Below are 25,503 nucleotides of genomic sequence, written 5' to 3' on the forward strand. Positions count from 1 at the left end.
CCCGGGAATCGGTTCTCATGAGAATTTGTGAGCACTTTTTGATACGTGATGTGAGCCCAAAATTTGAACAGTCCACATGACGTGGCACCCCATGAAAGCCCTAGGGCCCACTTTCAGCCTGATCCAAAATTCTGGTGAGCCATGGCAAAAGGAAACAATTACCTCCCTTAATTTGCCTCTCTTTGCTATGGCCCACAAGAGTTTTGGATCAGGTTGAAAGTTGGGCCCTGGGGGTTTCATGGGGCACCGCATCACATGGACAATTCGGATTTTGGGCCTATGACACGTGTGTAAAGGTGCACACGGGTGCTCACCTAAGAAGGTGCGCATGTGAGCATGACTCTCTCTCTCTCTCTCTCTCTATATATATATATATATATTATGACGTTAGGGTGTCCTCGCCCCATTTTGAGGCGAGGCTATTCCTTGTAGATGCATGCAATCACTTGCAAACCACGTGCATCAGGTAATCTTGGGGAGGGGAATCTATATTTTCCGTGTCAAATGTTAATGCATGAAACTCATGTATTTGTGGTTGTTTCTTCCTAATACAATGAAAAAAATAATAATTGAGGGGGCGTTTGGCGCATGGTATTAGGTGGGATGGAATTGCATTTGGTCCTGTGCAAATTCCATTGGACGTTTGGGGAGGATGGGAAATGTTGGGAATAGGTGGGATGGAATTGCATTTGGTCCCATGTGGGATTTCTGGATTTTGAAATCCACTACACATGTGGGCTACACATTGATGCATGTGTTTATCCATGTTGTCCATCCATATACCCTTTGCACGTGACATTCTGGTTATATACATGTACAAGTGACCGGCATCCGTTGTGAATTTGGTTCGTTGATTACAATTCCATGGTCCACCAAACAGGATTTTGCTTAATCCAGTGTTTTTCCTGTAGCAAGAATTTTATCCCAAACATGGGATTGGATGGCCAAAATACCATGGTATTTCCAGACATGCAATCATTGCACAATAATGGTGTTAATCCCATCTAATACAATTCAATACCATTTAATCCCACAGACCAAACACACCCTAAAACGCAATTTTTCTCATCAAATGTGTCCTGGTCTGATTTCAGTTTTGGATCACACTGTGCACAAAAATCATGTTTTGATGTAAAATAACTCCATTGGAGTTCTCCAAACTCACCTATGGAAGGCCTCTTCTAGCTGCCTAGCGAGGCTGTCCTCATGCTTTTCTTTGTTTTGGGGGTGGTGGATGATTTCTTAGCATCCTATATCTTTTGTTCACGTTTTCTTCTTTGGTCTAATAAAGTTTTGTTTCCATCCATTTCTCTTTCTAACACCAATAATTATAGTCCTATGACATCAATTATCAACATCATAGCCTTCTCCTAGCTATTTGAAGTCATCTTTATGAATCTTATTTTGCTGAAAATAGAATCAGAACAGGAATCAGTTTTGTAACATCTATCATCATCATCATAATGATCGTCTACTTGCCCTTTTTCCTAGATTGGCAGAACTTCTATGATTGGCTTCCCGATATACATCAGCCTTTCTCTTTTACCTGGGCTCTTGGAACCAACCTTGGCATACTGCTTACACTGCAGCTTGGTCCCACCATCTGCAGGGACCATTGCAATGCGTTAATTAAATTGTTGGATTCCCTTAGTCCATCATTGGAATAGGTTAGTGAGAGTTCCATCATTACATCAATATATACTATTAAAACTGGCAGGTGCAATCAATGCACATTGTGAGAGGCGAAGCGGGTTTTAAGTCGCGGGAGAGACGGGATGAGAATTGGCTGTAAAAGGTACTCTTTTAGCTGAGAGAAGACTGTTAAGCAGCTTCGTCCTGAATTACCTAAATGCCTATTCAATTGCTTAGAAGCCCTTATCACTTCATTTCCTATTACATGGTTTAGTAGTTTTCAATGATTAATTGTGTGTAATTTTTGCTAGTGGCAATTCTTGTTATATACAGTAGAGAAGTGATTTACAAGGAAATTACATAAAGATCTTGCAAATTCACAATGCATATCCAAACCATGTAAAAGAGCCATTGAAGAACCACTAGGATACTGGAATAACTAGTATGGACAATAGTCCCTATGTATTGTACCAAAATCATTGCATTTGAGGTTACTATGCACCAGAAAGAAAATGAGGATGAGAGCAACACAGAACTAACTTTTGTCAAAATACCAGTGCGTCTCCTCTACATGCTAGTCGCTCTTAGGAACTGTTGAAAACAGTCATGTATTTGGGTGCTCCCGAGGTGTACCATACTATTCTAGAATGATACACCTGCAGAGCACCATGTCAGTAACAGATAAAATGCGTGTCAACCATGTGTTTTTCTCCTCTAATCTTTATCTTTGCAAATAATGAAAGCATGAGGGAGAGGGATATCCTTTTATTGTTGTATCAGTTTTCTTTATTTTTCAGGAGCAATATCCAAATTTTCGGCTAGTAAAAACTTGCATACATGCAAGAAACCTACCCATCTTTTCATGGTGTTCCATAACATGAAAGTCTCCCACTCGTTAGATGAGCTGGTAGCAATGTTATCAAATGGCTTAAGCGATCCCGAGAGATCGCTTATGCCTGATTGCTTGAGTGATCTCACAATCACATAAGCGATCGCACAACAATTTTTTTTTAAAATAAATAAAAAATGAAAAAAATTTGAAAAAGGGGAAAATCTGCTTCTTTTTTTTTTCTCCATAAAGACTTAACTACTCTCATAGTTTTGTTTATCTATTTCAAATTTCAAACTAATTTGTGTACTATTACTATCAAGGTGTTCCAAAATGGTATCGGTGGCTGTTACGGCCACCACTGTTACCGTTATGATACGGGCCATAATGGCCGTTACGACCGTTTTTTAGTTTTTGAAAAAAACTGTTACTGGACCGTTATAGGGCCGTTATGGCCCGTTTTTCTGTAATGGCTGTTACGGCTGTTTCGACCCCGTAACGCGTAATGGTTATGACTGTTACCGTCACGTAACCGATTTTGAATACCTTGATTACTATACTATCTAAGCTATAATAACTAATAAGTTAATAAATCTTTAACCATAAGATGTGAAAAATTAAAAATTAACAACTCAACAACTTATTAATAAAAATTTAATACTTTTATTAATAAACAAAATCTACAAACTACTAATCTACTATAGACATTGTTCCCTCTCCCATTATAGCACATCCCCATCATTATTATCAGAGTCATCTCCTTCTTCAATGTACACTTCATTTTCTTCTGTTTCTTCATCATCTGTCCGCCCAAATTGCTCATCCACTTCTAATGGTCGAGCATCTTTTTGTACTTTCAAAATCTTAATATCATCTTCTTCTCCTTGATTGTTAATAGGCCCCGTGCTAATGTTCGCCCTTGTTTTTCGCCGTTGAGAACCTTTGCAAGATGTCGATTCATAAGTGGCGTCTTCGACTTGTGCCCATGTAAGGGACTCATTGGCAAAGACTAGATCTTTTGTCTCTATAAGCCACTCACTATCTACCTCCAAATCATCTAAGCTGATGAGATCATAGAATCCAAGCTTTTCTCGCCTAGCTTGGAATCTTTCCGACAACTTTTGGTTATATTGCATGAAGACCAGGTCATTGAGTTTCTTTTGTTCGATGCGATTTCTTTTCTTCTTCTTTTTTTTTTTTTTTTTCGTGTGAATCTGCCTAACATTTAGAATGTGAACTAGGAATTTAACATTGAAATTTGAAATTGAAAGTCTATTATATAACTTTAAGTTGTAAAGCTTACTAACTCGAATGTACTCCAATTGTGCTCGAAGAACTTGCAAGGTTAAGAATTCTCATGGCCAGCTTTTATAGTGCTGGATCCCTCCTAGTCGGGTCAATTCCATACATAGACCACTAGTCGGTTGTGCAAATAAGTTTGAGTTAGACACTTTCTCATTTAGACTTCTTACATTGTAAGTAGTAAAACTTCGTAACATTGCATACTTTGGAATTTCATACTTCTGTGCCTAATAACAATCTCTCTTGACCAAATCCTTGCACTCTTCATGTAGAAGTCCAATTCTCAAGAAATTCTATCTTGGTCATCTTTTTCTGGAACCATTCTTTTTAAAGTGTTAAGAAATCCAACCATATGCATCGTCGCTACCGCAGTCTAATCGGCGGATGCAAAGAATACGACCGGATTAAGGATGTAGGCAATTGAATACAATGAGAATGACATTTGGCCGTCCCGTCTACAATCTATAATATTTAGGATGGGCCGGTAATCACGTTCTTTATAGTTGAAGTGTTTCATGATTTTGTTTCTAGCCCTCTCCATCGCATCCTAAATATAGCTCATGGGTGACTTTTCATCACCGTCCACAAGTCGCAACGCACTAAGGATTTCGATGATTTTAAGGCCTTTACCACTTGATTCCAAAATGATTGGGAAAGAATGGTTTGTTGGACTAACTTTCCTTCGGCCTTCTTTGACCGTGTTTCATTATTCTAATCGACCGACACTGCAAAAGTCGTAAGTTTAGGTTTCTTTGAATTTAACCATTGTAGTGTCAAGAAAGTTGTTGCGAATCAAGTCATGATTGGACAAAGCAAGTTACACCCTAGGTGGTTTCTCATGTGATGGAGAAGAAGGGCACGCTTGTACATAAAAATTGTGATTCTCCTAGTCTCAGCAATTACTTAAAAATATAACCTACTTATATCTTCTAACATTAAATTTACACAATGTGCCGCGCATGATGTCCAAAATAAACGTTGCCTCTTCTCTATAAGAAGATGATCAACAGTTGTATAATTAGTTGCGTTGTTCGTGATAACTTGGACAATATATTCCTCCCCTACCTCTTCAACTACACTATCTAACAATTTGAATAAATAAGCGGCCGTGTGGGAATGGAGCGACGCATTCACGGGCTTTAAAAACATTGTCTCAGTTGGACAATTTACAAGAAATTTATCAACCCAACCAAATTTATCGGCCCATCCATCGGACATTAGCGAACAATCATGGATTTTCCAACTTTCTTTATATTCGGAGATAAAAGTTTCTAGTAAACTCCACCTCCTTTTCTAGGCAACTCTCCCCTACTTCATAATAGGAATGGGGTTTCAAGCCAGGTCCAAATTAACCTATAGCTTCAATTGTTACTGTAAAACTCTTCATCTTTACTGTGTTAAAAGCTACACCACCTTTATACAACCACTTTGCAATGTACTGAATCGTGGTTTTTCTATCCTTCTTATATCGGTTTTCTAAAATGGCTAGGGCAAGTCCTTTGCCCTTACCCCTTTGGTCAACCATATCTTCTGGATGCGGTTTACACCACCCATGCATAGGCTCATGCCCACGGGCTCTTTCGGCAGCCGATTTAGATCGCCCTATGAATGTAGGTGGTGTAGATTCATCCAAATCTACTACATTGATGTCCCTATAAGCTTCTCTCTCCATAAATTTTTCTTGTGTAACTGCTGTGTCATATTTTTTTTTAGCATGCTTGTCCATGTACCCCATGATTTCTTTACGAATTTCTAGAGTAACATTGGGACATACTCTTGCATTTGCCCCCGATGTATGCACAAGGCGTGATTTATGCTGGCCAATACCATTGGAACTTATGAATCTGCATAGATCACACACTAGTTGGGATTTTCACCGGCACTTTGATAGTTCCCGCGCTTCCTACCCGGGTCTATGACTTCGGCTTCAAAGTAGAAGATTGGGAAGAAGACATGATGATACTAGGTAGTAGGTAGTAAGTAGTGACCGTAGCGTGCTAGTGTATGGGTAAGTGTGTATCAGACAAACAATGAAAGTATAAAACAAACAAGTAAGATATATGTTAGCTACGAGTTAAATACTAACTACTAAGGTCTATGTACTGAGTAGTAACTACTAAATATCAAATTAGTTAATAAATAAAGTAAATAGTAAATATTAAATATTAAATTCTATTATACTAATGTAGAGCGAGAGGGAGAGACTAGTGTAAGAGAGAGAGAGTCTTGAAATGAAGGAAGAGAGAGAGAGAGAGAGAGAGAGAGGACACGCCCACACGCGCACGCACACCACCCCCCCTACGCACGTACATATAAAGGAGGGCCCCACCGGCAATTTGGTTCAATGACGACGTCCAGGGAGGGTCTCCTAGTTAGAAGACGAAGTTTTGATTCAAAAGAGTGGGCCCGATAATCAAGAAAAGCTCATCATGGGATCTCATGATCGTGGCCCACTAGTCGGATTGATTTCATATTTTAGGTTTTGCTTATTTATGTTATTTAGAACATCATGAACGCTTTAGATTTCTTTGATTGGTTTCTATTTTAGTTTACTTCATCGCCAAGTAATAGGTTGCGCACATGGCGCGAGTTTTGAGGTATAGGGTTTTCCCTATAAATAGGCACTCCCTTTAGTTCTTTTGATTTATTGAAGTTGAATAAAATTCCTGCGTGGTTTTTCTATTCTCTGAGTTTCTGAGTTGTGGATAAATTAAAGTGGGTGTGAAGCCCTCCCTTTTCGAAGGGCTGAGATTAAAGTGGGTGCGAAGCCCTACCTTTTCGAAGGTTTTAACTACCGTGGTGCGAAGCCACGTTTATCCCAATCCGCCCCTCCATCTTATTTCATCCATCCCACAACCGTCTTCGCGTTAAATCCGTTTGTTTGTAGCTGTTAATCCCTCTACAGCCAGTTTTCAGAATCTGGCCCTATAGGAGGGTGAAACTTTGACGGAACACCACGACGAGGCCATAGCTCGGATCGGCATGAAATTTGGGGGTTTTGCAACCCAAGCCTGGCTGACCAAGGCCAATGATTCCTTTTTTGGATTCGGCCCCCCACCACATGTGTGGCCAGCCTCTAGTGCACGTGCAGACGCACCTGGCCCGCTGTCCACGTGCAGGAGCTGCCTCAGGTTCAGGGTTTCTTACTATTTTTCTCTTTTTATACCTAATTTCATAAATCATAACACCCTAGATTACATTATCCCTAGTTGATTTGCCCCTTTTCTCACCCTAGGGTTCCTTGAATCGAAATTAGGGAATTCCTTGGATTAGGGACTGATTACTATGCATGTGTGGCTGAATTCTATTTCCCTTTGAGTATCGTTTAGCTTATAATTTTTATTGTTCCAGCCCTAGCTTGTATAGGCCTGGACCCGCATAGATTCCCCTTAATTGAATGTTTGGACTTTCATGTGGGATATGGAATTTGTGTAGTTGTTTCTGAACTAATGTGATCTTAAGCCTGAATTCTTGCACATCATATTTGAATTTCATGTCCTGCATCAAATTTGGTATCAGAGCTTAGGGTTCTTATAGGGGAATACATCACATATTTAGGGTTTAGTTTGTTTGAGTCCTTTACGCATCCAGTTCATCACATATAGCTGTTAGAAGACCGTAGTCCCTGATATATGTTGCTGAATTTTAGTAACGGTGTGTAGTCTCTTTCATATAGTCTCATAGTGTCATTTAGTTCTTTTAGACGCATATAGTCGTCGTAGAAGGTCCTTAGGTTTAGCAAGTCAGTGTATGCCCACATGTACGGGTCGTGGTTTCGGTTTGCACCCCACACTTAACATGGAGCAACTGCAAGAAGCAGTGATCAAGTTAACCCAGCAGGTTGATTCCTTAAGTAAGCACTTATAATAACGCATAGATAAACGCCTTGACCAAATAGAGGCCTCCTTCGGGGCAAACCCCACCACTGGGGAAGATGCCCAATCTCAGGCAGTTGGTCAGGAGGTTAGGCCAAGGAATGGAGGCGGCCAAGGAGTTGGTCATGAGCGCGCACCTGTGTACCCACCCCGAGAGGGACATCATGATTAATAGGACCCAGATGTGCAACTCCTCGAGGGAGTTAGAGTGGATGCCCCTATATTTGATGGTCACTTGGACCCTAAAGCCCTTTTAGATTGGTTGGCGGATATGGACTACTATTTTGAGTGGTATGACATGTCGGATGCTCGAGGAGTCCGATTCGCCAAGATGAAGCTTGTGGGCCAAGTAAAGAGGTTTTAGGCGACGGTTAAGCGAAAAAAAAGAAAGAGCGAGGAAACTCCCAATAGTCCATTGGGGAGAAGTGAAAGAAACGCTTAAAGAGAAGTACCTCCCTTTCTCTTATCGCCTACGGTTGATTGAGGAATGACAGTCTCTTTGACAGGGTTCCATGAGTGTGGTGGACTATATCGAGAAGTTCGAAGAGTACTCAACCCGCTGTGTGGTTAATGAGGACCTAGTACTCACCCTTGTTCGTTTTAAAACGAGCCTCCGTCCTGACATCAGGAGAGAATTGCTCGCCAAAGACATAAACACTATTGAACAGTTGTACCAAGTAGTGTTAGACGTCGAGCAATACCTTAAAGGATCTGTGGGAAGGCGGTTTGACTTTCGCGAGTCCAGTGCTAAAGCCAACCCCTCTGGGACTAGACCTAACACGGGATTCCAAAACAAACCTTCCAATAATGCTCAGGCCAGGCCCAAGGATGATAAGGGTAAAGAGATTGTCGGGTCTAGTTCACGTGGAAGTGGGGCCACTAAGTGTTTTAGGTGTCAGGGATTTAGTTATTTTGCTCACCAGTGTAGAACAAGAGAGGGCACCAAAGTATTCTTCATTGATGGGCAAGTAGAAGTAGTGCCCCCAGAGAGTGATGGCGAAGAAGAAGAATATGAGCCCGTAGAGACCCCTAGTGATGAGGAAGAGGGAGCGCAAAAGTCTGTGACCCTCACAATTGTGCGTTGCGCTTTGGCTCAAGCCAAGAGCAGTGATAACTGGCGCCGCAACACGATTTTCTACACTTATGCAAAATGTAGAGAAAAGAGTGTAAGATGATCGTGGATAGTGGTAATTGTGCCAACGTGGCATCGACTAGCACTGAGTCGTATGGGCTTGAAGCTGGAAGCCCATCCTCACCCTTACAGAGTCTCTTAGGTTGAAACATCCATTCCAGTCTCACACCGCTGTCTTGTCCCTATTTAGTTTGGATCATATAAAGACACAATTTGGTGTGATGTTGTTCCTATGGATGTGGGCCATATCATTCTGGGTAGGCCGTGGCTCTATGACAGGGATGTCGCCATATTTGGTCGTTCAAATGTGTGTACATTTTGGTTTGAAGGCAAGAAGGTGAAGGTAAATCCTCTGCCACCCAAGAATACGACTGGAAAGGAGTCCACCACACAGTGGTGTGAGCGGCCCAAAAGAAGTGAAGGAGTCGAAGTCGAAGTCCAAACCGCTCCATATTTTGAATGCCAAAGACTTTGAGCGAGAAACGGAGGCAGACTTGATGGTATACGCCCTTGTGGCTAGGGAGAGTGTACCAAAGACTAGCGTAGAGTTACCCACTGAGGTCATTCAGGTACTACATGAGTTTCGTGATATCTTTCTTGATGATCTACCGTATGAGCTTCCCCTTATGAGGGATATACAGCATGCCATTGATTTAATCCATGGGGCGACTCTACCAAACCTCTCGCATTACAGAATGAACCCAAAGGAGCACACTGAGTTGAAGAGGCAGATTGATGAACTCCTGGAGAAGGGTTTCATTCGAGAGAGCATGAGTTCGTGTGCTGTGCCCGCCCTTCTTACACCTAAGAAGGATGACATATGGAGGATGTGTGTAGATAGTAGGGCCATCAACAAAATTACAGTTAAGTACTGGTTTCTCATACCGTGTCTTGATGACATGTTGGATATGATGGCCAATGCTACTATCTTCTTAAAAATTGACCTGAAGAGTGGTTATCACCAAATCCATATACGCCCTGGTGATGAGTGGAAGACGGCCTTCCCTTCAAGACAAAGGATGGGCTATGCGAATGGCTAGTTATGCCCTTTGGGTTAACTAACGCCCCAAGCACTTTCATGTGTGTGATGACCCAAGTGTTTAAGCCCTTCATGAGGAAGTTCCTGGTCGTATATTTTGATGATATCTTGATTTATAGAGGAGCAACACCTCAGCCACTTGAGGCAGGTTTGTGGGATCCTTGAGGCCGAAAAGTTATATGCCAACCTAAAGAAGTGTACGTTTTTGTCCTGTAGTGTGATCTTTTTAGGTTTTATTGTGTCAGCTGAGGGCGTATCGGCAGATCTCGAGAAGGTCAAAGCCATCGTCAACTAGCCTGAACCACGCAATATTTATGAGGTGCCCTGCTTTCATGGCTTAGCTACCTTCTATAGGCGGTTCATTCGAGGCTTCAGTTCCATTACAGCTCTCATCACGGATTGCATAAAAAAAGGAGAGTTTCAATGGACAAAGGCAGCTTCAAAAACCTTCAAGGAGATAAAGATCAAGATGACCGAAGTTCCAGTCACGCGACTTCTAGATTTTTCAAAAGCTTTTGAAGTCGCATGTGACGCGTCAGGTGTCGGCATAGGAGTACTTAGTCAGGAAGGGCACCCTGTCGCCTTTTTTAGTGAGAAACTGAATGAGGCGAAACAAAGATATTCCACCTATAACAAGGAGTTCTATGCGGTAGTGCAATCACTACGCCATTGGCGTCGTTACCTATTACCGCAAGAATTCATCTTGTTCTCAGATCACGAGGACTTGAGATACTTGAACTCTCAGAAGAAATTAAGCCCTAGGCATGCCAAGTGGGTTCAATTCCTTAAAGAGTACACTTTTCTGCTTAAGCACAAGACCGATGTAGAGAATAAGCCTGCCAACGTGTTGAGTCGTCGAGTCGCATTACTCAACTCCATGAGCGTTGAATTTACGGGCCTTGAGCGCATCAAAGAAGAGTATTCTGAGTGTCCAGATTTCGGAGTTGTGTATGCGTCGTTGTTAGAGAGTCCGTCAGGAGCTAACATTGAATATTTGATTTTGTACGGATATTTATTTAGGAGTGACCGCTTATGCATACCACACACCTCCCTCCGAGATTTTCTTGTCTGGGAGTTACATTCAGGAGGGGTCGCGGGTTATTTTGGTCAAGACAAGACCATTGCCCTAGTGGAGGATAGATTTCATTGGCAAGCCTCAACCGAGACGTGGCCAAAATTATAGGGCAATGTTGTACTTGTCAACTGGCAAAGCAAAGGAAACAAAATACAGGATTATACACACCTTTGCCAGTCCCATTCATCCCTTGACAGGACATCAGTATGGACTTCGTGCTTGGACTTCCCAAGACTATTCGGAAGCATGATTCCATATTTGTTGTTGTGGACCATTTCTCTAAAATGACCCACTTCATTCCTTGTTCTAAGACCTCCAATGCATCTCATGTTGCCAAGCTGTTCTTTAGTGAGGTCGTCAAACTGCATAGGTTACCAAAAACTATAGTGTCTGACCGTGACGTGCGATTTATGAGTTACTTTTGGAAGACACTATGGCACACGATGAATACTAGGCTCCAATTTTCTTCTGCCTACCACCCTCAGACCGATGGCCAGACTGAGGTGGTTAATAAGAGCCTAGGGAGTTTACTTCGATGTTTAGTGGGGGAGCATACCAGGACATGGTACACCGTACTACCCATAGCCGAGTTTGCATTCAATAGTTCAGTCAATAGGTCCACGAGTCTAAGTCCTTTTGAAGTCGTTACTGGTTATAAGCATAGGAAGCCTATTTATCTAGTCCCTATGTCATTGTCCCTTAGGGCCGTCGGAGTCTGCAGAATCTTTTGCGCATCACATTCATTCATTGCATCAAGAAATCAAGCGAAAGATCACAACTAGTAATTAACATTACAAATTTTCTGCAGACCAGCATAAACGTTTCAAAGAATTCAATATTGAGGACTCTGTGATGGTCCGCATCCGGCCCGAGCGGTATCCTCCGGGGGCCGTTCGTAAGTTACACGCGCGTAGTGCTAGACCCTTCAAAATTATAAAACGAAACGGTCTCAATGCGTATGAGGTAGATTTTCCACCTTCCATGGGAATTAGTTCCACATTTAATATGGAGGATCTACTTGCTTTTTAGGGACCCACTGATACTTTGTCCGGCCCTTCGCCCACCGATCGTGATTCCCCAGATTTACCGCTTGATCATGGCCTCTTCCCGGCCTTTCTTCCAAGCCTCTACCTCCCATACCTAGCATTCACACACCGAGAGAGGAAATAGAGTATATCTTGGACCATGAGATGGTTTCAACGTCGGACGACGGGTTTCAGAAATACCTGGTTAAATGAAAGTCACGCCCACCTTCAGACAGCACGTGGCTCACTGAGGAGGAGCTTCAGAGACTTGATCGTGACATCCTGGAGCGGTTCAAGAGTTTTATTTCCCCAGTGGTGAAATCTTCGCAGCCGGGGAGAGTTGATGAGGATATCGTGTGCACGCGCGCTAGCACGCCACCCACACGCGCACACACACCACCCCCCTACGCACATAAGTACGAAGGAGGGCCCCACCGTCGATCTGGTTCGATGACGACGTTTAGGGAGGGCCTCTTAGTTAGAAGATGAAGTTTTGATTCAAAAGAGTGGGCCCGATAGTCAAGAAAAGCCCATCATGGGATCTCATGTTCGTAGCCCGCTAGTCGGATTGATTTCATATTTTAGGTTTTGCTTATTTATGTTATTTAGAACCTCATGAACGCTTTAGATTTCTTTGATTGATTTCTATTTTAGTTTACTTCATCGCCAAGTAATAGGTTGCGCACATGGTACGAGTTTTGGGGTATAGGGTTTTCCCTATAAATAGGCACCCTCTATAGTTCTTTTGATTCATTGAAGTTGAATAAAATTCCTGCATGGTTTTTCTGCTCTCTGAGTTTTTGAGTTGTGGAAAAATTAAAGTGGGTGCGAAGCCCTCCCTTTTCGAAGGGTTAACTACCGTGGTGCGAAGCCACGTTTATCCCAATCTGCCCCTCCATCTTATTTCATCCATCCCACAACCATCTTCGTGTTAAATCCGTTTGTTTGCAGCTGTTCATCCCTCTACAGCCAGTTTTCAGAATCTGGCCCTACAGGAGGGCTGAAACTTCGATGGAGCACCACGACGAGACCATAACTCGGATCGACGTGAGATTTGGAGGTTTTGCAGCCCAAGCCTGGTCGACTAAGGCCAGGGATTCCTTTTTTGGATTCGCCCCCCCACCACACGTGTGGCCAGCCTCTAGCGCACGTGCGGACGCACTTGGCCCACTGTCCACGCGCAGGAGCTGCCTCAGGTTCAGGGTTTCTTACTATTTTTCTCTTTTTATACCTAATTTCATAAATCATAACCCTAGATTACATTATCCCTAGTTGATTTGCCCTTTTTCTCACCGCAGTGTTCCTTGAATCGAAATTAGGGAATTCCTTGGATTAGGGACTGATTACTATGCATGTGTGGCTGAATCCTATTTCCCTTTGAATATCGTTTAGCTTATAATTTTTATTGTTCCAGCCCTAGCCTGTATAGGCCTAGACCCACATAGATTCCCCTTAATTGAATGTTTGGACTTTCATGTGGGATATGGAATTTGTGTAGTTGTTTCTGAACTAATGTGATCTTAAGCTTGAATTCTTGCACATCATATTTGAATTTCATGTCCTGCATCAAGAGAGAGAGAGAGAGAGAGAGGACTGGAAAATAGAACCTAGAAACTATAAAGTAGAAGCTAGAAACTAAGAATGAATGAATGAGCACAAATAAATCAGTAGTAGAATTAGAAACTGGAAAGTTTAACAACCTCTCTTGGAGTCGGAGTCTTCAATCTTGATGCTTGATAAAATAATCAGTAGTAGAATTAGAAACTGGAAAATAGAACCTAGAAACTATAAAGTAGAAACTAGAAACTAAGAATGAATGAATGAGCACAAATACAAACACTTGTACAATTACAAATTACAATAAAACAAAATAGAAGTGAATGTTGGGTGACTTGACTCTTGAGTTGGAATAGTTCAGTCTCTTGAGTCTCGATCAATGTTCGAAATATCGATACTATCGGCCGATATATCGGTATCGCAGTCCAGCGATACGAAACCCTCAGAAAGATACTAAAAAATTGAAAAAAATTACAGAATATTTTGTATCGATCGATATATTGATAAATATAGCATAATATCACCAAATATCATTCGATAATATGAGATATCAACGATATTACAACTCGGGGATGTTGGGACAGCATCATTATATGAAAAAAAATGAAAAAAAAAAAGTAAAGAAAAAAGAAAAACTTTCAATAGGTAGATTCAGTACCTGTAGAGGAGATCGCTCTGATCAAAAGTTGTATTTGAAGGGCCATTCGAATTGAAGCAACAAAATCTCTGATTTGGGAGAGATTCGGGCGAAATCCGTCGAAATTCAGAGACATCATGAAATCTGGAGAAATCCTTGGCGAAATTCGGAGAAATCCTCGGCAAAATTCGAAGAAATCCTCGGCCAAATCATAGATTTGGGAGAGATTTCAGGGTTCTGGAATGTCGGAACCCTCTCTCCTTTGAAAAAAAAGGGCCCCTAACCCTTATTACGGGAATTGGATCCACCGACCTGGATGGTGTGTTGATGTCGCCAAGTTCTGTGGGTCCCATTATGAGGTATATGTTATATCCAAACCGTTTGTCCATTTGGCGAGCTCGTCGTGTAGCTTGAGCCAAAATATAAGACAGATCCAAAGATCAAGTGGACCACACTGAAATAGGCAGTGGGAGATTAAACATCTACCATTGAAACCCTTTGAGGGTTACAGAAGTTTTGGATCAATATGATATTTGTTTCTCCTCTTCATCCAAGTCTGTGTGACCTCATGAACAGATTGGATGGAAAATAAACGTGATGGTGGCCCTACAAATGGTTTTATAGTGAGAATCATTATCCCACTACTATTTGTGGTGTGGTCCACTTGAGCATTGGATATGACTCATTTTTGGGCTCATGATCTAAAATAATCTCTCCAAATGGATGAACGGTGTGGATATAATAAATACATTATTTTGGAGCCAATGTAACTTTGATATCCTTTGAACTGTTTGTACAACTGGAGTTTGACCAGTGTCAACGGTCATCTTCGCACCACACGTACCCACACCAGCCAAGTCACTAGTGTGTGGTACACTAGCCAATCGATACCATCCATTCATTTTCAAGGGTAATCTTAAGGAATGAGCCCAAAAAGGAGACATCTGTAAGGCTCAAGTGTACCACGCCGCATAAATCGTGGTGGCAATGATGTCCATCATTGAAGCTTCTTAAGGCCCACCATGATGTTTATTTGCCATCTAATCCATTCATAAGGTTTGACTAACCTGGATGAGAAAGCATAAATATTAACTTGATCCAAAAAATTTGTAGCTCCACAAAAATTTAACGGTGGTCATTCAATAACCAGTATTTTGTGTGTTGTGGTCCACCTTAGATTTGGATCTGCCTTATTTTTTGGCCCATGCCATAAAATGATACGTTAAAATGAATTGATGGTTTGATACACCATCTTATGTCAAGGTAACCCCATGGTCATGGTCCCATTCAAGTTGTTGGTTGCTTGGATACCTCGATTTATGTATTGCATATCAATCGTCGTCCATCTACTTGGACTACTTATTTTATGGCATGGTCCCAAAAATGAAACAGATATAAGTTTCAAGTGAATCACACTATAAGAAACAGTGGTCATTGATCCCCCACCATTGAAAACTTTCTAAGGTCCACTGTTACCATCCAACCTATTGATAAGTTCACATGGACTTGGATGAAAGGAAAAAACAAATATCAACTTGATCCAAAAAAAAATTGTGGCCCATAAAATTTTTAATGATCAATAACCACTATTTTGTGTGGAGTGGCCCACATCTTACCTAAATTTTGTATCTGTCTCATTTTTTAGGCCAATCCCTAAAATCGGGTTGCAAAACAAATGGACGATACGGATGTGCCGTGCATGCATCGAGTTGGGCCCCTATTATTTTCGACGGTAGCATTAATTGATCAGAGCCTTTTGCAGCTCCAAGAAGTTTTCGATGGTAGCATCAATTTCAACTATTTTCACTTGCGTAGTCCACATAAGTTTGAATGAAGTAAAATTTTTTTTAAAAAACTATTATCAGCTTGATCCAAAACTTTTGTGGCCCACTAATGGTTGATCACCATTGTTTCTTATGGTATGGTCCCCCTGATTATTGGATTTGCTTCATTTTTTGGATAATGTCCTAAATGATATGGAAAAATGCATGGACGGGGTAGATATTGAATACAAACATCATTGATAGGTATGTTTTCTAATTTCTACTACATCTTTTGCTTTTGAATGCATTAGTTATGTTTTCATACATATCTTTATACATTGATAAATGTTATGCATCATATTTGAATATAGTTTACCTTAGTTCAATCAGATAACGCATAACTTAGGACCCTATGCAAAAAAAATTTATTATGTGCACTTCTTTTTTGAGATTTTATGATTTAAAAGTGTGTATTAAGGTCTTTTTAAATAATTCCTGAAGTTTCATAAAAAAATTCAACCATTTTGCTGATGTTTCCCCATGTTTCCCAAAAAGTGCGATAAATTATGCGATACAAACGATATATCCCATGCGATAACCAATACGTATCTGTATCCCAAGGTTGTGATATATTGCACGATACCGATATTTCGAACACTGATCTTGATAATGCTAATGAAAGAAATAGATCACACAAGTTAGAACTTCAGAGTAAAGTTTAGAAATAGATGCTAATTGCTTAGGAAAGAAAGATTGAGATTTGAGATGAGATAAGACTTAAGACTAAGAGTATGAGAGTTGAGAGTTGAGAGACTTGAGAGAATGAGATTAAAGAAAATATTAGAATAGAGATTAGAAGAATAAGAGAATAGAGAGAGAAATAGATTAGAGAATATGTGTGTGTGTGTGTGTGTGTGTGAGAGAGAGAGAGAGAGAGATTAGGTAGTGTTATTGTCTTCTTGATCTTGCCTTCACGTGAAATAGTAAAGACTGAGAGAGTTTATGAAAGAGATTAAGTGAGAATGGAGGGCTTTAGAATGATTTATAATGAGAGCAAGGGAGTGTATTAGAGCTTTGGGGAAGATATGTTACAAATGGAGAAGGGTGGAGTGCCTTTTTATGGGCCAAAGCTCTGAAAATTTAAAAAAAAATTTATGTTCCAATGGTCAGATTTCTGACCGTTGGACGCTATGCGATCGCATACCCATATGCATAGCATTATGCGATCGCATAATTGCTTATGCGATCACCTTTGACAACGTTGGCTGGTAGAGACTGTGTAGTGTGAGTGGTCCAGGGTTCAATCCTTGGTAGTGTTACCTTCCAAAGAATCATGGCATGATAGGCATTGTGCCAGCCAAGGTGTCCCGTATCGGTATCGGTTGGCGTAACGGTGACTTCCAAAACCGATACGGATACGGGAGCGTAACGGTGATACGGGGGCGTAACGGCCCGTAACGGCGCAAAATTTTTTTTTTTGCCAAAAAATTATGAAAAAATATGGATTAAATCCGGAATATTCTAAGCATTCCAAATATGCATTCATTTATAAATTGGAACATGTATGATGGTGTAATGGTCCACTCTTTGGTGAGAAGTTGTATCGGACTGTCTGATGAATTTATGAACCAGATAACCTGAATTTAACTACAAAATTCATATATTTAATTTTCTAACTATCTACTATCAATGATAGATATATTAGAATGAATGTAATATGAAAATATCTTACATTTAAGTGTTTGCAATTATTTTTGAGGGCCAAAATTCATGCGTAAATAGAAAAAATATATATATATAAAAATATAAAATGGCACCCCAAATATGTAAAATGCATATTAACATGTTCTACTATGATTAACACATCATATGGCATCATTAAAACAGCAAAAGAATCATTAAAAAATGATTTTTCGAATTTTCAAAAAAAGGGCCGAAATAAATGCGTAAATAGAAAAAAATATAAAATGGCACCCCAAATATGTAAAATGCACATTAACATGTTCTACTATGATTAACACATCATATGACATCATTAAAACAGCAAAAGAATCATTAAAAAATGATTTTTCGAATTTTCAAAAAAAGGGCCGAAATAAATGCGTAAATAGAAAAAAATATTAAAAAAAATATAAAATGGCACCCCAAATCTGTAAAATGCATATTAACATGTTCTACTATGATTAACACATCATATGGCATCATTAAAACAGCAAAAGAATCATTAAAAAATGATTTTTCGAATTTTCAAAAAAAGGGCCAAAATAAATGCGTAAATAGAAAAAAATATAAAAAATATATAAAATGGCAACCCAAATCTGTAAAATGCACATTAACATGTTCTACTATGATTAACACATCATATGACATCATTAAAACAGCAAAAGAATCATTAAAAAATGATTTTTCGAATTTTCAAAAAAAGGGCCAAAATAAATGCGTAAATAGAAAAAAATATTAAAAAAATATAAAATGGCACCCCAAATCTGTAAAATGCACATTAACATGTTCTACTATGATTAACACATCAAATAGCATGATTAAAACAGCAAAACAACCATTAAAAATTGATTTTTCGAATTTTAAAAAAAGGGGCCAAAATTCATGCGTAAATAGAAAAAAATATTAAAAAATTATTAAATGGCACCCCAAATCTGTAAAATGCACATTAACATGTTACACTATGATTAACACATCATATGACATGATTAAAACAGCAAAACATCTAAAAAAAGTATAAATACTTATTTTTGACGAATTTCTGAAAAATGGCCCACCGAGCTTTGATTCAAAAAAATCTGTAATATAATGTGTTTTTATCTCAAATAACTAGCCAAGGTTGGTCGAAATTAGTAGTAGAAGGAGTGAGAAACAGTTTGGAAGCAAGAGGTTTCAAAAAAACAGCAAAAACAGAGCTAAAAATGAAAAAAAAAAAGTTACCGGTAACGGGCCCGTAACGGCCCATTACGGCCGTTACACCCCGTAACGGGCCCGTATCGGCCGATACGGCCCCGAAACGGGTAACGGTTCGCACCGTTACCGTTACGTATCGGCCGATACATAACCGATTTGGCATACCTTGGTGCCAGCCCATTCAGTTGTGCTAATCTAAGTGTGCCTTCTTAAAATATGACATCTCTATGCTTTAAAATAGGTAATGTATTGTTGTATTACTGGTCAACACTATAATATTTAGTGTAGAATAGTTATGCAGTCATCCTGTATCCATGTCATATCTGCAGATGATAGCTCTAGTCTATTCATGGACGTTGAGTGCTTATTTTTTTGTGTTAACAGAGAGAACATCTTGGACTCCTAGGTTGACTGCTTTCATTTTGTCATGCAGACAACGGAAAGATGTTGTGAATGATGGCAATCAGTACTTCTCCAGTATCCTTCCATGAACATTGAAAAGTCATCACCTTCTTGTATTTGTGAATACTTTTTTTGTTTTACCTCTGTAATGTCCTTGAATGATTACAGATGCTCGGGTTGGTCAAGATGATTTGAGACACAAACTCATGCGCAAAAACTTATCTAGGAGAACCCGGAGTGATGGTGAACAACATGATGGTGTAGACCTCCGTGAAAAGCTCTCACGGACGGTTCATGCTCCATCAAGAATTGATGCACGACAACGCATGCCTGAACCAAAGGCCACCAGTCTTTTGAGCCGAATTCCTCCCACAAGAAGTGCAGATGACTTGCTTCAGGTGGACTCATTGAGAAAATCCTACTCTGCTTGGACCCTTGATGGATTGAGGCATAGATCCCCAGACAGACTTTTAGGTTCTTCTAGGGGTATCTCCTCTACAAGGAATGTTGATGGGCTGCGGCAAGTTTCATCAATAAGGCCTCTTGATGCTCCAAGATCCAATTCATTTTTGACGAAAGGGGCCATTGATGCTTCAAGACCCACAACTTTTATGGCTAAAGCTCCTGCTACCCTCGAAGCTGCAAAACCAGTTGTGCGACTTCCTCCACCTGGCATGGTACATAAGAGTTCTTATACTGTATGGCTTACTCGCCCTCCATTGTTTGATTTATTTCATGCTTTATCACTAAAAATCGTTTTCTAAAAGGAGACACTTTTCACACGGCCTCTATCTACATATTTGGCAGCTATCTTTGTGCTATCATGAAGTATATCTGTATCTGAGAAAGGATGCCTCTGATTACTAGTGGTTAATAATATGACACATCTTAGAGGAGAGTTTTAATCTGATGAGAAAACTTTTTCATAGAAATTAACATACAGTCCAGACATAGCTGACCTAACCTGTTTTACTTGCTTGAAAATTATGTTTAAGCTTATTCAGTAGTCCATGCTATGGCAACTAAAAGTTCAGTTCAGACAAGTGTTGCTTTCTTTTAATTGTTTGAGGTGATACATCGTGAATGAATTATAGCTTTTCCAAGTCAGTCATTTGTAAAGAAATCGCATCAGTGTCAACATACACTGAAGAGGCATTGACCCCTGCATGCTGTTCCTGTGTCTATTAATTTTCAATTCATAGATCAAACTTCAAGATGCTAAATCAGATACACGTGCTGGGTTGAAACATGGGACTCAGAATATCAGCATTTGTAAAATAATAGCAATAGTGCCAGCATAAACTCAGAATCGTTGACCACTGAATCCCTGTTCACTTAGTCTTTAGCTTTTTGCAGTTAGATATTATTCTAAGAAAAGCTCTTAGAAATGGTGGTGGGTATCTGTTTCTTATCCTTTCAAGTGTATATCTGGTGTCTTTATGGTTTATATTTTTCTTTATGAAGAGTCCTCTCTACATTTAATCCTCTCAATTCTTTTGCCTAATGTTGTGCCTTCGTGTAGGCTGAGGAACCACTTAGCGTTGCCGGGTTGTTGCATTCACTAGGTTTGGGGAAATATTCCATTCTCTTTCAGGCTGAGGAGGTAAGATACTCCTGAAGCTTTCTTGAAGTTCATGGCAAATGTTACTTTTTACAATACAATATTACAGATTGACATTATTAAGCATGCATTAAATGAATGGATTTTATTTTTTTTAAAAATTTTTTTAAATTGAATTGTGGGTTCTTTCTAACACTTTTTATGACCGAAAAGATTTTTATTAAAAAGAAAAAGAAAAAGAAATGAAAGCAGATACAAACACATTGGGAAGGAACCAAACAATGCAACTACAAAAACTCACACTCACCCGACCTTGAAATCACACGAGCACCCAAACAAAGAGATCACAACCTAAGGCCTAAGGAAGCACCATCACTCATCCTGAAGATGCTAGTCAAAAGGATATCAGGACATGCAACACCCTCAGTGAGCTTATTGGCCTTAGAATTTGCTGATCCGAGGACATGCAAGAATGACACACTCAATGATGCAGGCACGACTTCCTCTAAGATATTAGCCAAGGACCAATGATAATGCCTTCCCTATCCATATAATAGCATTTCTCGAGTATCCTTCCATGATGATGGAGTTGAAACTGTTTGGTTCAAGTTACTAAATGCCCATTAGACTAGAGGCTCAATCACTGCAACATGACTGTTTGCAAATGGCTGTTTGCATCTCTAATGAAACCATGATGTAATGTAAAGAGAATAAACTTCTCAAAAGAGACAAAATTGACAAGATGAAAAAGGAAGCGAGGCCGGAGGAAGGAGGATCAAACAAGGAAGACCGGGCGAGCGGAGTTCAAAAAGTGATGCTAAGGGAGGAGGGACAGAGCGAAAGCAGTGTCTGGGGGAAAGCATGTAAAGGGGAAAGGGAGGAAGGTCGGGGAGAGGGAGGAGTACAAGGCAGTGAAGGAAGAGGGGCAGTGTCAAAAGAGGAGTAGGGAATCTGGACGAAAGTCAAAAGAAGGAAGCGGGGGTTGGAGGAGAAAGAGCTAGGAAGGAGTTGGAGTTCCATACCCTGTTTGTAGTCAGCTTCCCTAAGGGATGGTACCCGTTGATTTCTCTAAGGTCTTTGGCAGCACGGGGAAGGTAATGGAGGTGATAGTAGCTCGCGATTCGAAAACTTTGGCTTATTGAGGATTTTCTTTTGTCTAAATGAGTTCGTAGGAGGTGGTGTTGGTAGTGAAGATGCTTCATGGGATAAGCTTCGAAGAGAAGAAGCTCCAAGTTCAAAGGACTTGATTTGGACCTGAGGTAAAAAACAGAGAAGGGGCGAGGAAGGCAAGAGGCTGGGAGGAGGATGGCAAGGAGGTGAAGGACGAAGAAAGGCAGGAGGTATTTCGAAAAGAAAAAGAGGGGCGGGGGGGAAGATGCTAAGAATAGGGGAGAATCCAAAATCCTTCGTGGATGCAGCCGTTGGAGAGATATCAGTTGAAGTTGTAGGGGGAGAAGGAATAATAAGAAGTGAAATGGATATGGAAAGAGGTCTCCGACGACAAGCAGGTGGTTCAAGTTAGTTTGGTAGAGATTGATAATGCCTGGAATACTTTGCAATGGTCATGGGCTACTGAGACTAACAAAGAAGCCACCAAGTCATAGATATAGTCCTAGCTCAAAGATTGTTGTGGCTTGGCGGAGGTAGACTTCATTATCAAGCGTTTCTAGATGAATGAGGTTTGGATCTCTATTAGACTAGGGGTTAACCTGGATCGAGAGGTGGTTGCAAGAGCCTTATTTAATGATGGGCCCATAAGATAGATTAGGAGATGGGCGGAAAAATCCTTTAACTGAGAAGAAGTTTGGTTTCTGATTTGGGGAATTCCATTGGAATTATGGTTCCGAGAAGCCTTTCTAGTGATTGGATCGTGTCCGGGCGAAGTGATTGCTATAGATGCAGTGACAAAAAATTGTGAGGAAATTGGTGTAGCTCAGATTTGTGTCAAGAAGTGGGCGATGACGGACCTTGATACTGTAAAAGTAGTGGTCAAGATATAAAGACTTGAGCTAAAGGTGGAAAGGTGAAGGAGCTAGGGAGTTCCGTAACGGAGGGGAGAGATTTGACTTTAGAGTAGAAGAGGAGCTGGTAGCTCGAAAGGGAGCGGCTTCCGCAGACAGGGGAGAGGAGCACAACTTTAGTGTTCCATCGGAGCATCGTTAGGCAGGAGTGATGTGTGTGGTAATCTCATCGATGAAGAAGGGGTAGGTATAAGTCACAACACGATCATAACCATCCACAAAAATATTCCAGGTAAGTCATACACCAATTTGGTGTTTCAACTTTTCACTAAAACAGACGACATGGTGCCCTTCCTGGCTTAGTGCTGCACCTATACCTACACCAGACGAGTCACAAGCAACCTCAAAGACTTTAGAAAAGTTAAGAAGGTGCATGACATGAGCCTCAATCATCTTGCCCTTAATCTCTTTGAACGCTCTTAATGCAATCCGTGATGGGAACCATAATGGAACTAAAGCCTCGAATGAACCTTCTATAAAAGGTAGCTAAACCGTGGAGGCTACACACCTCATGAATGCTCTGCGGTTTAGGTCAACTCACTATGGCATGACTTTCTTGGGGTCGGCAGACATGCGCTCCCGATGAAACAATGAACCCTAAGAAGATAACTTTGTCAGACATGAAAGAACACTTCTTCATGTTGGCATACAATTTCTCTGTCCTAAGGACCCCGCAAACTTGCTTCAAATGGTGGAGGTGTTGTTCCTTAGAGGTATATTAAATGAGGATGTCGTCAAAGTATACCACTAGGAACTTACCCATAAAGGGCCTCAACACCTGGGTTATCACTTTCATGAACGTACTCGGAGCGTTGGTCTGGTCAAGCTAAAAGGCATGACTAATCACTCATATAGTTCATCTTTCGTCTTGAAGGTTATCTTTCATTTATCTCCTAAGAACTTACCCATAAAGGGCCTCAACACCTGGGTTACTATGGCCTTGACTTTCTTAGGGTCTGCAGACATACCCTCCTGATAAAAAAATTAACTCTAAGAAGAAAACTTTGTCAGACACGAAAGAACCCTTCTTCAGGTTGGCACTTGGCATACAATTTCTCTATCATAAGGACCCCGCAAACTTGCCTCAAACAGTGAAGGTGTTTTTCCTTAAAAGTACCATAAATGAGGATGTCGTCAAAGTAAACCACTAGGAACTTACCCATAAAGGGCCTTAACATCTGGGTTATCACTTTCACGAATGTACTCGAAGCGTTGGTTAAGCCAAAATGCATGACTAACCACCCGTATAGCTCGTCCTTCATCTTGAAGGTTGTCCTCCATTCATCTCATGGGCGAATACATATCTGATGATACCTGCTTTTGAGGTCAATCTTGGAAAAGATCGTGGCATTGGCCATCATATCCAACATGTCGTCAAGACGCGGTATAGGAAACCGATACTTGACTGTGATTTTCTTGATGACCCGACTATCCATGCACATGTGCCAAGTGCCATCTTTCTTAGATGTGAGGAGGGTTGGCGTAACACGTGGACTTAAACTCTCTTAAATGAACCCTTTCCTAAGAAGCTCACTAACTCGTCTTTTCAACTGCGCATGCTCTGTAGGGTTCATTCGGTAGTGCGGAAGGTTTAGTAGAGTCTACTAGGGAACAAAGTCAATGGTATGCTGAATGTCCCGCATAGGTGGAAGCTCATCCGGTAGGTCCTTAGGGAAAGCATCTCTTAACTCCTCCAACACTAGACTCACTTCAGGTGACAACTCTACGCTAACCTCGGATGTGACATCTTTTGCCACGAGAGCATACACCAATTAATTAGTTTTTCTCCCTTTCAAACTCTTCGGCGTTTATAATGTGGAGAGACTTAGGCTGGGATTACCTCACATCTTTTAGATTACTCTTCTTGAAGTCATCTCTCTTCTCTGGGGTGCTTTTGGGCGGAAGAGGATTTAGTTTTATCCTCTTACATTCATACACGAGGGGCTTGCATAAACTGATTAACTACATTGACTAGATAAATAATATTTGGTCGTGTAATGGTTAAATAAATCAATTTACCAACCAACTGGCGATATCTGCCTGGATCATCAAACAAGTCTCTTTCATCTGCCCTTGAGAGTTGTAACCGGCTTATCTCCCAATAAACGCGTCTCTGCTAACAAGTCCATAACATATTTCCTTTGTAATAAATTAATTTCCAATTTTGACCAAGCTACCTCAATACCTTGAAAGTATTGTAGATAGCTTAAATCCTTTGTATAGAAGTGTTGCTGCAAGAATTTCTTCACTCAGATATGCCTTTACCATCATTTTCAGTAATGATGATGTCGTCCACGTAAACAACAAGAACTAGAGTGTCAGTCTCACTCTGCCTAACAAAGACCAAGTGATCAGACTAACTGCATTTCATCCCAGACTGAATTACCACGTTACTAAATTTGTCAAACCATGCGCGTGGAGACTACTTTGACCCATAAATTTGACGAAGCCAGATAGTTACTCCATGTATACTTCTTCAAGCAAATCACCATGAAGAAACGCATTCTTCACATCCAGTTGATATAGGGATTAGTCCAAATTTTGCAGCAATAGAGATTACCATGCGAATTGAATGAAGCTTGGCCGTTAGGGAGAAGGTTTCAAAGTAGTCTATTCCAAAAGTCTGAGTATACCCTTTTGCCACCAATCGGGCCTTTAAAGGATCTACAATGCCATCAGTCTTGTACTTAATCGTATATACCCATTTGCACCGTACCGCACGTTTCCCTGTAGGTAACTT

General features: G+C 40.6%; 1 protein-coding gene across 3 annotated transcripts in view; it reads left to right on the forward strand.

Annotated features, from left to right (window-relative positions):
• The window catches only part of LOC131255430 (uncharacterized), a 72,360-nt gene that overhangs the window by 15,062 nt on the left and 31,795 nt on the right, over nucleotides 1-25,503 (forward strand). For 2 of the 3 annotated variants that reach the window (XM_058256137.1, XM_058256136.1), the window contains exons 4-6: nucleotides 19,213-19,256; nucleotides 19,350-19,879; nucleotides 20,704-20,784. In XM_058256137.1, coding sequence (XP_058112120.1) covers nucleotides 19,213-19,256; nucleotides 19,350-19,879; nucleotides 20,704-20,784 — 655 coding nt within the window. The remainder of the gene's footprint in view (nucleotides 1-19,212; nucleotides 19,257-19,349; nucleotides 19,880-20,703; nucleotides 20,785-25,503) is intronic. The other variant, XM_058256138.1, reaches the window with a different exon arrangement.

The sequence above is a fragment of the Magnolia sinica genome, chromosome 9 (genome assembly GCF_029962835.1).
Source record: "Magnolia sinica isolate HGM2019 chromosome 9, MsV1, whole genome shotgun sequence".
NCBI classification, from domain to species: Eukaryota; Viridiplantae; Streptophyta; class Magnoliopsida; order Magnoliales; family Magnoliaceae; genus Magnolia; species Magnolia sinica.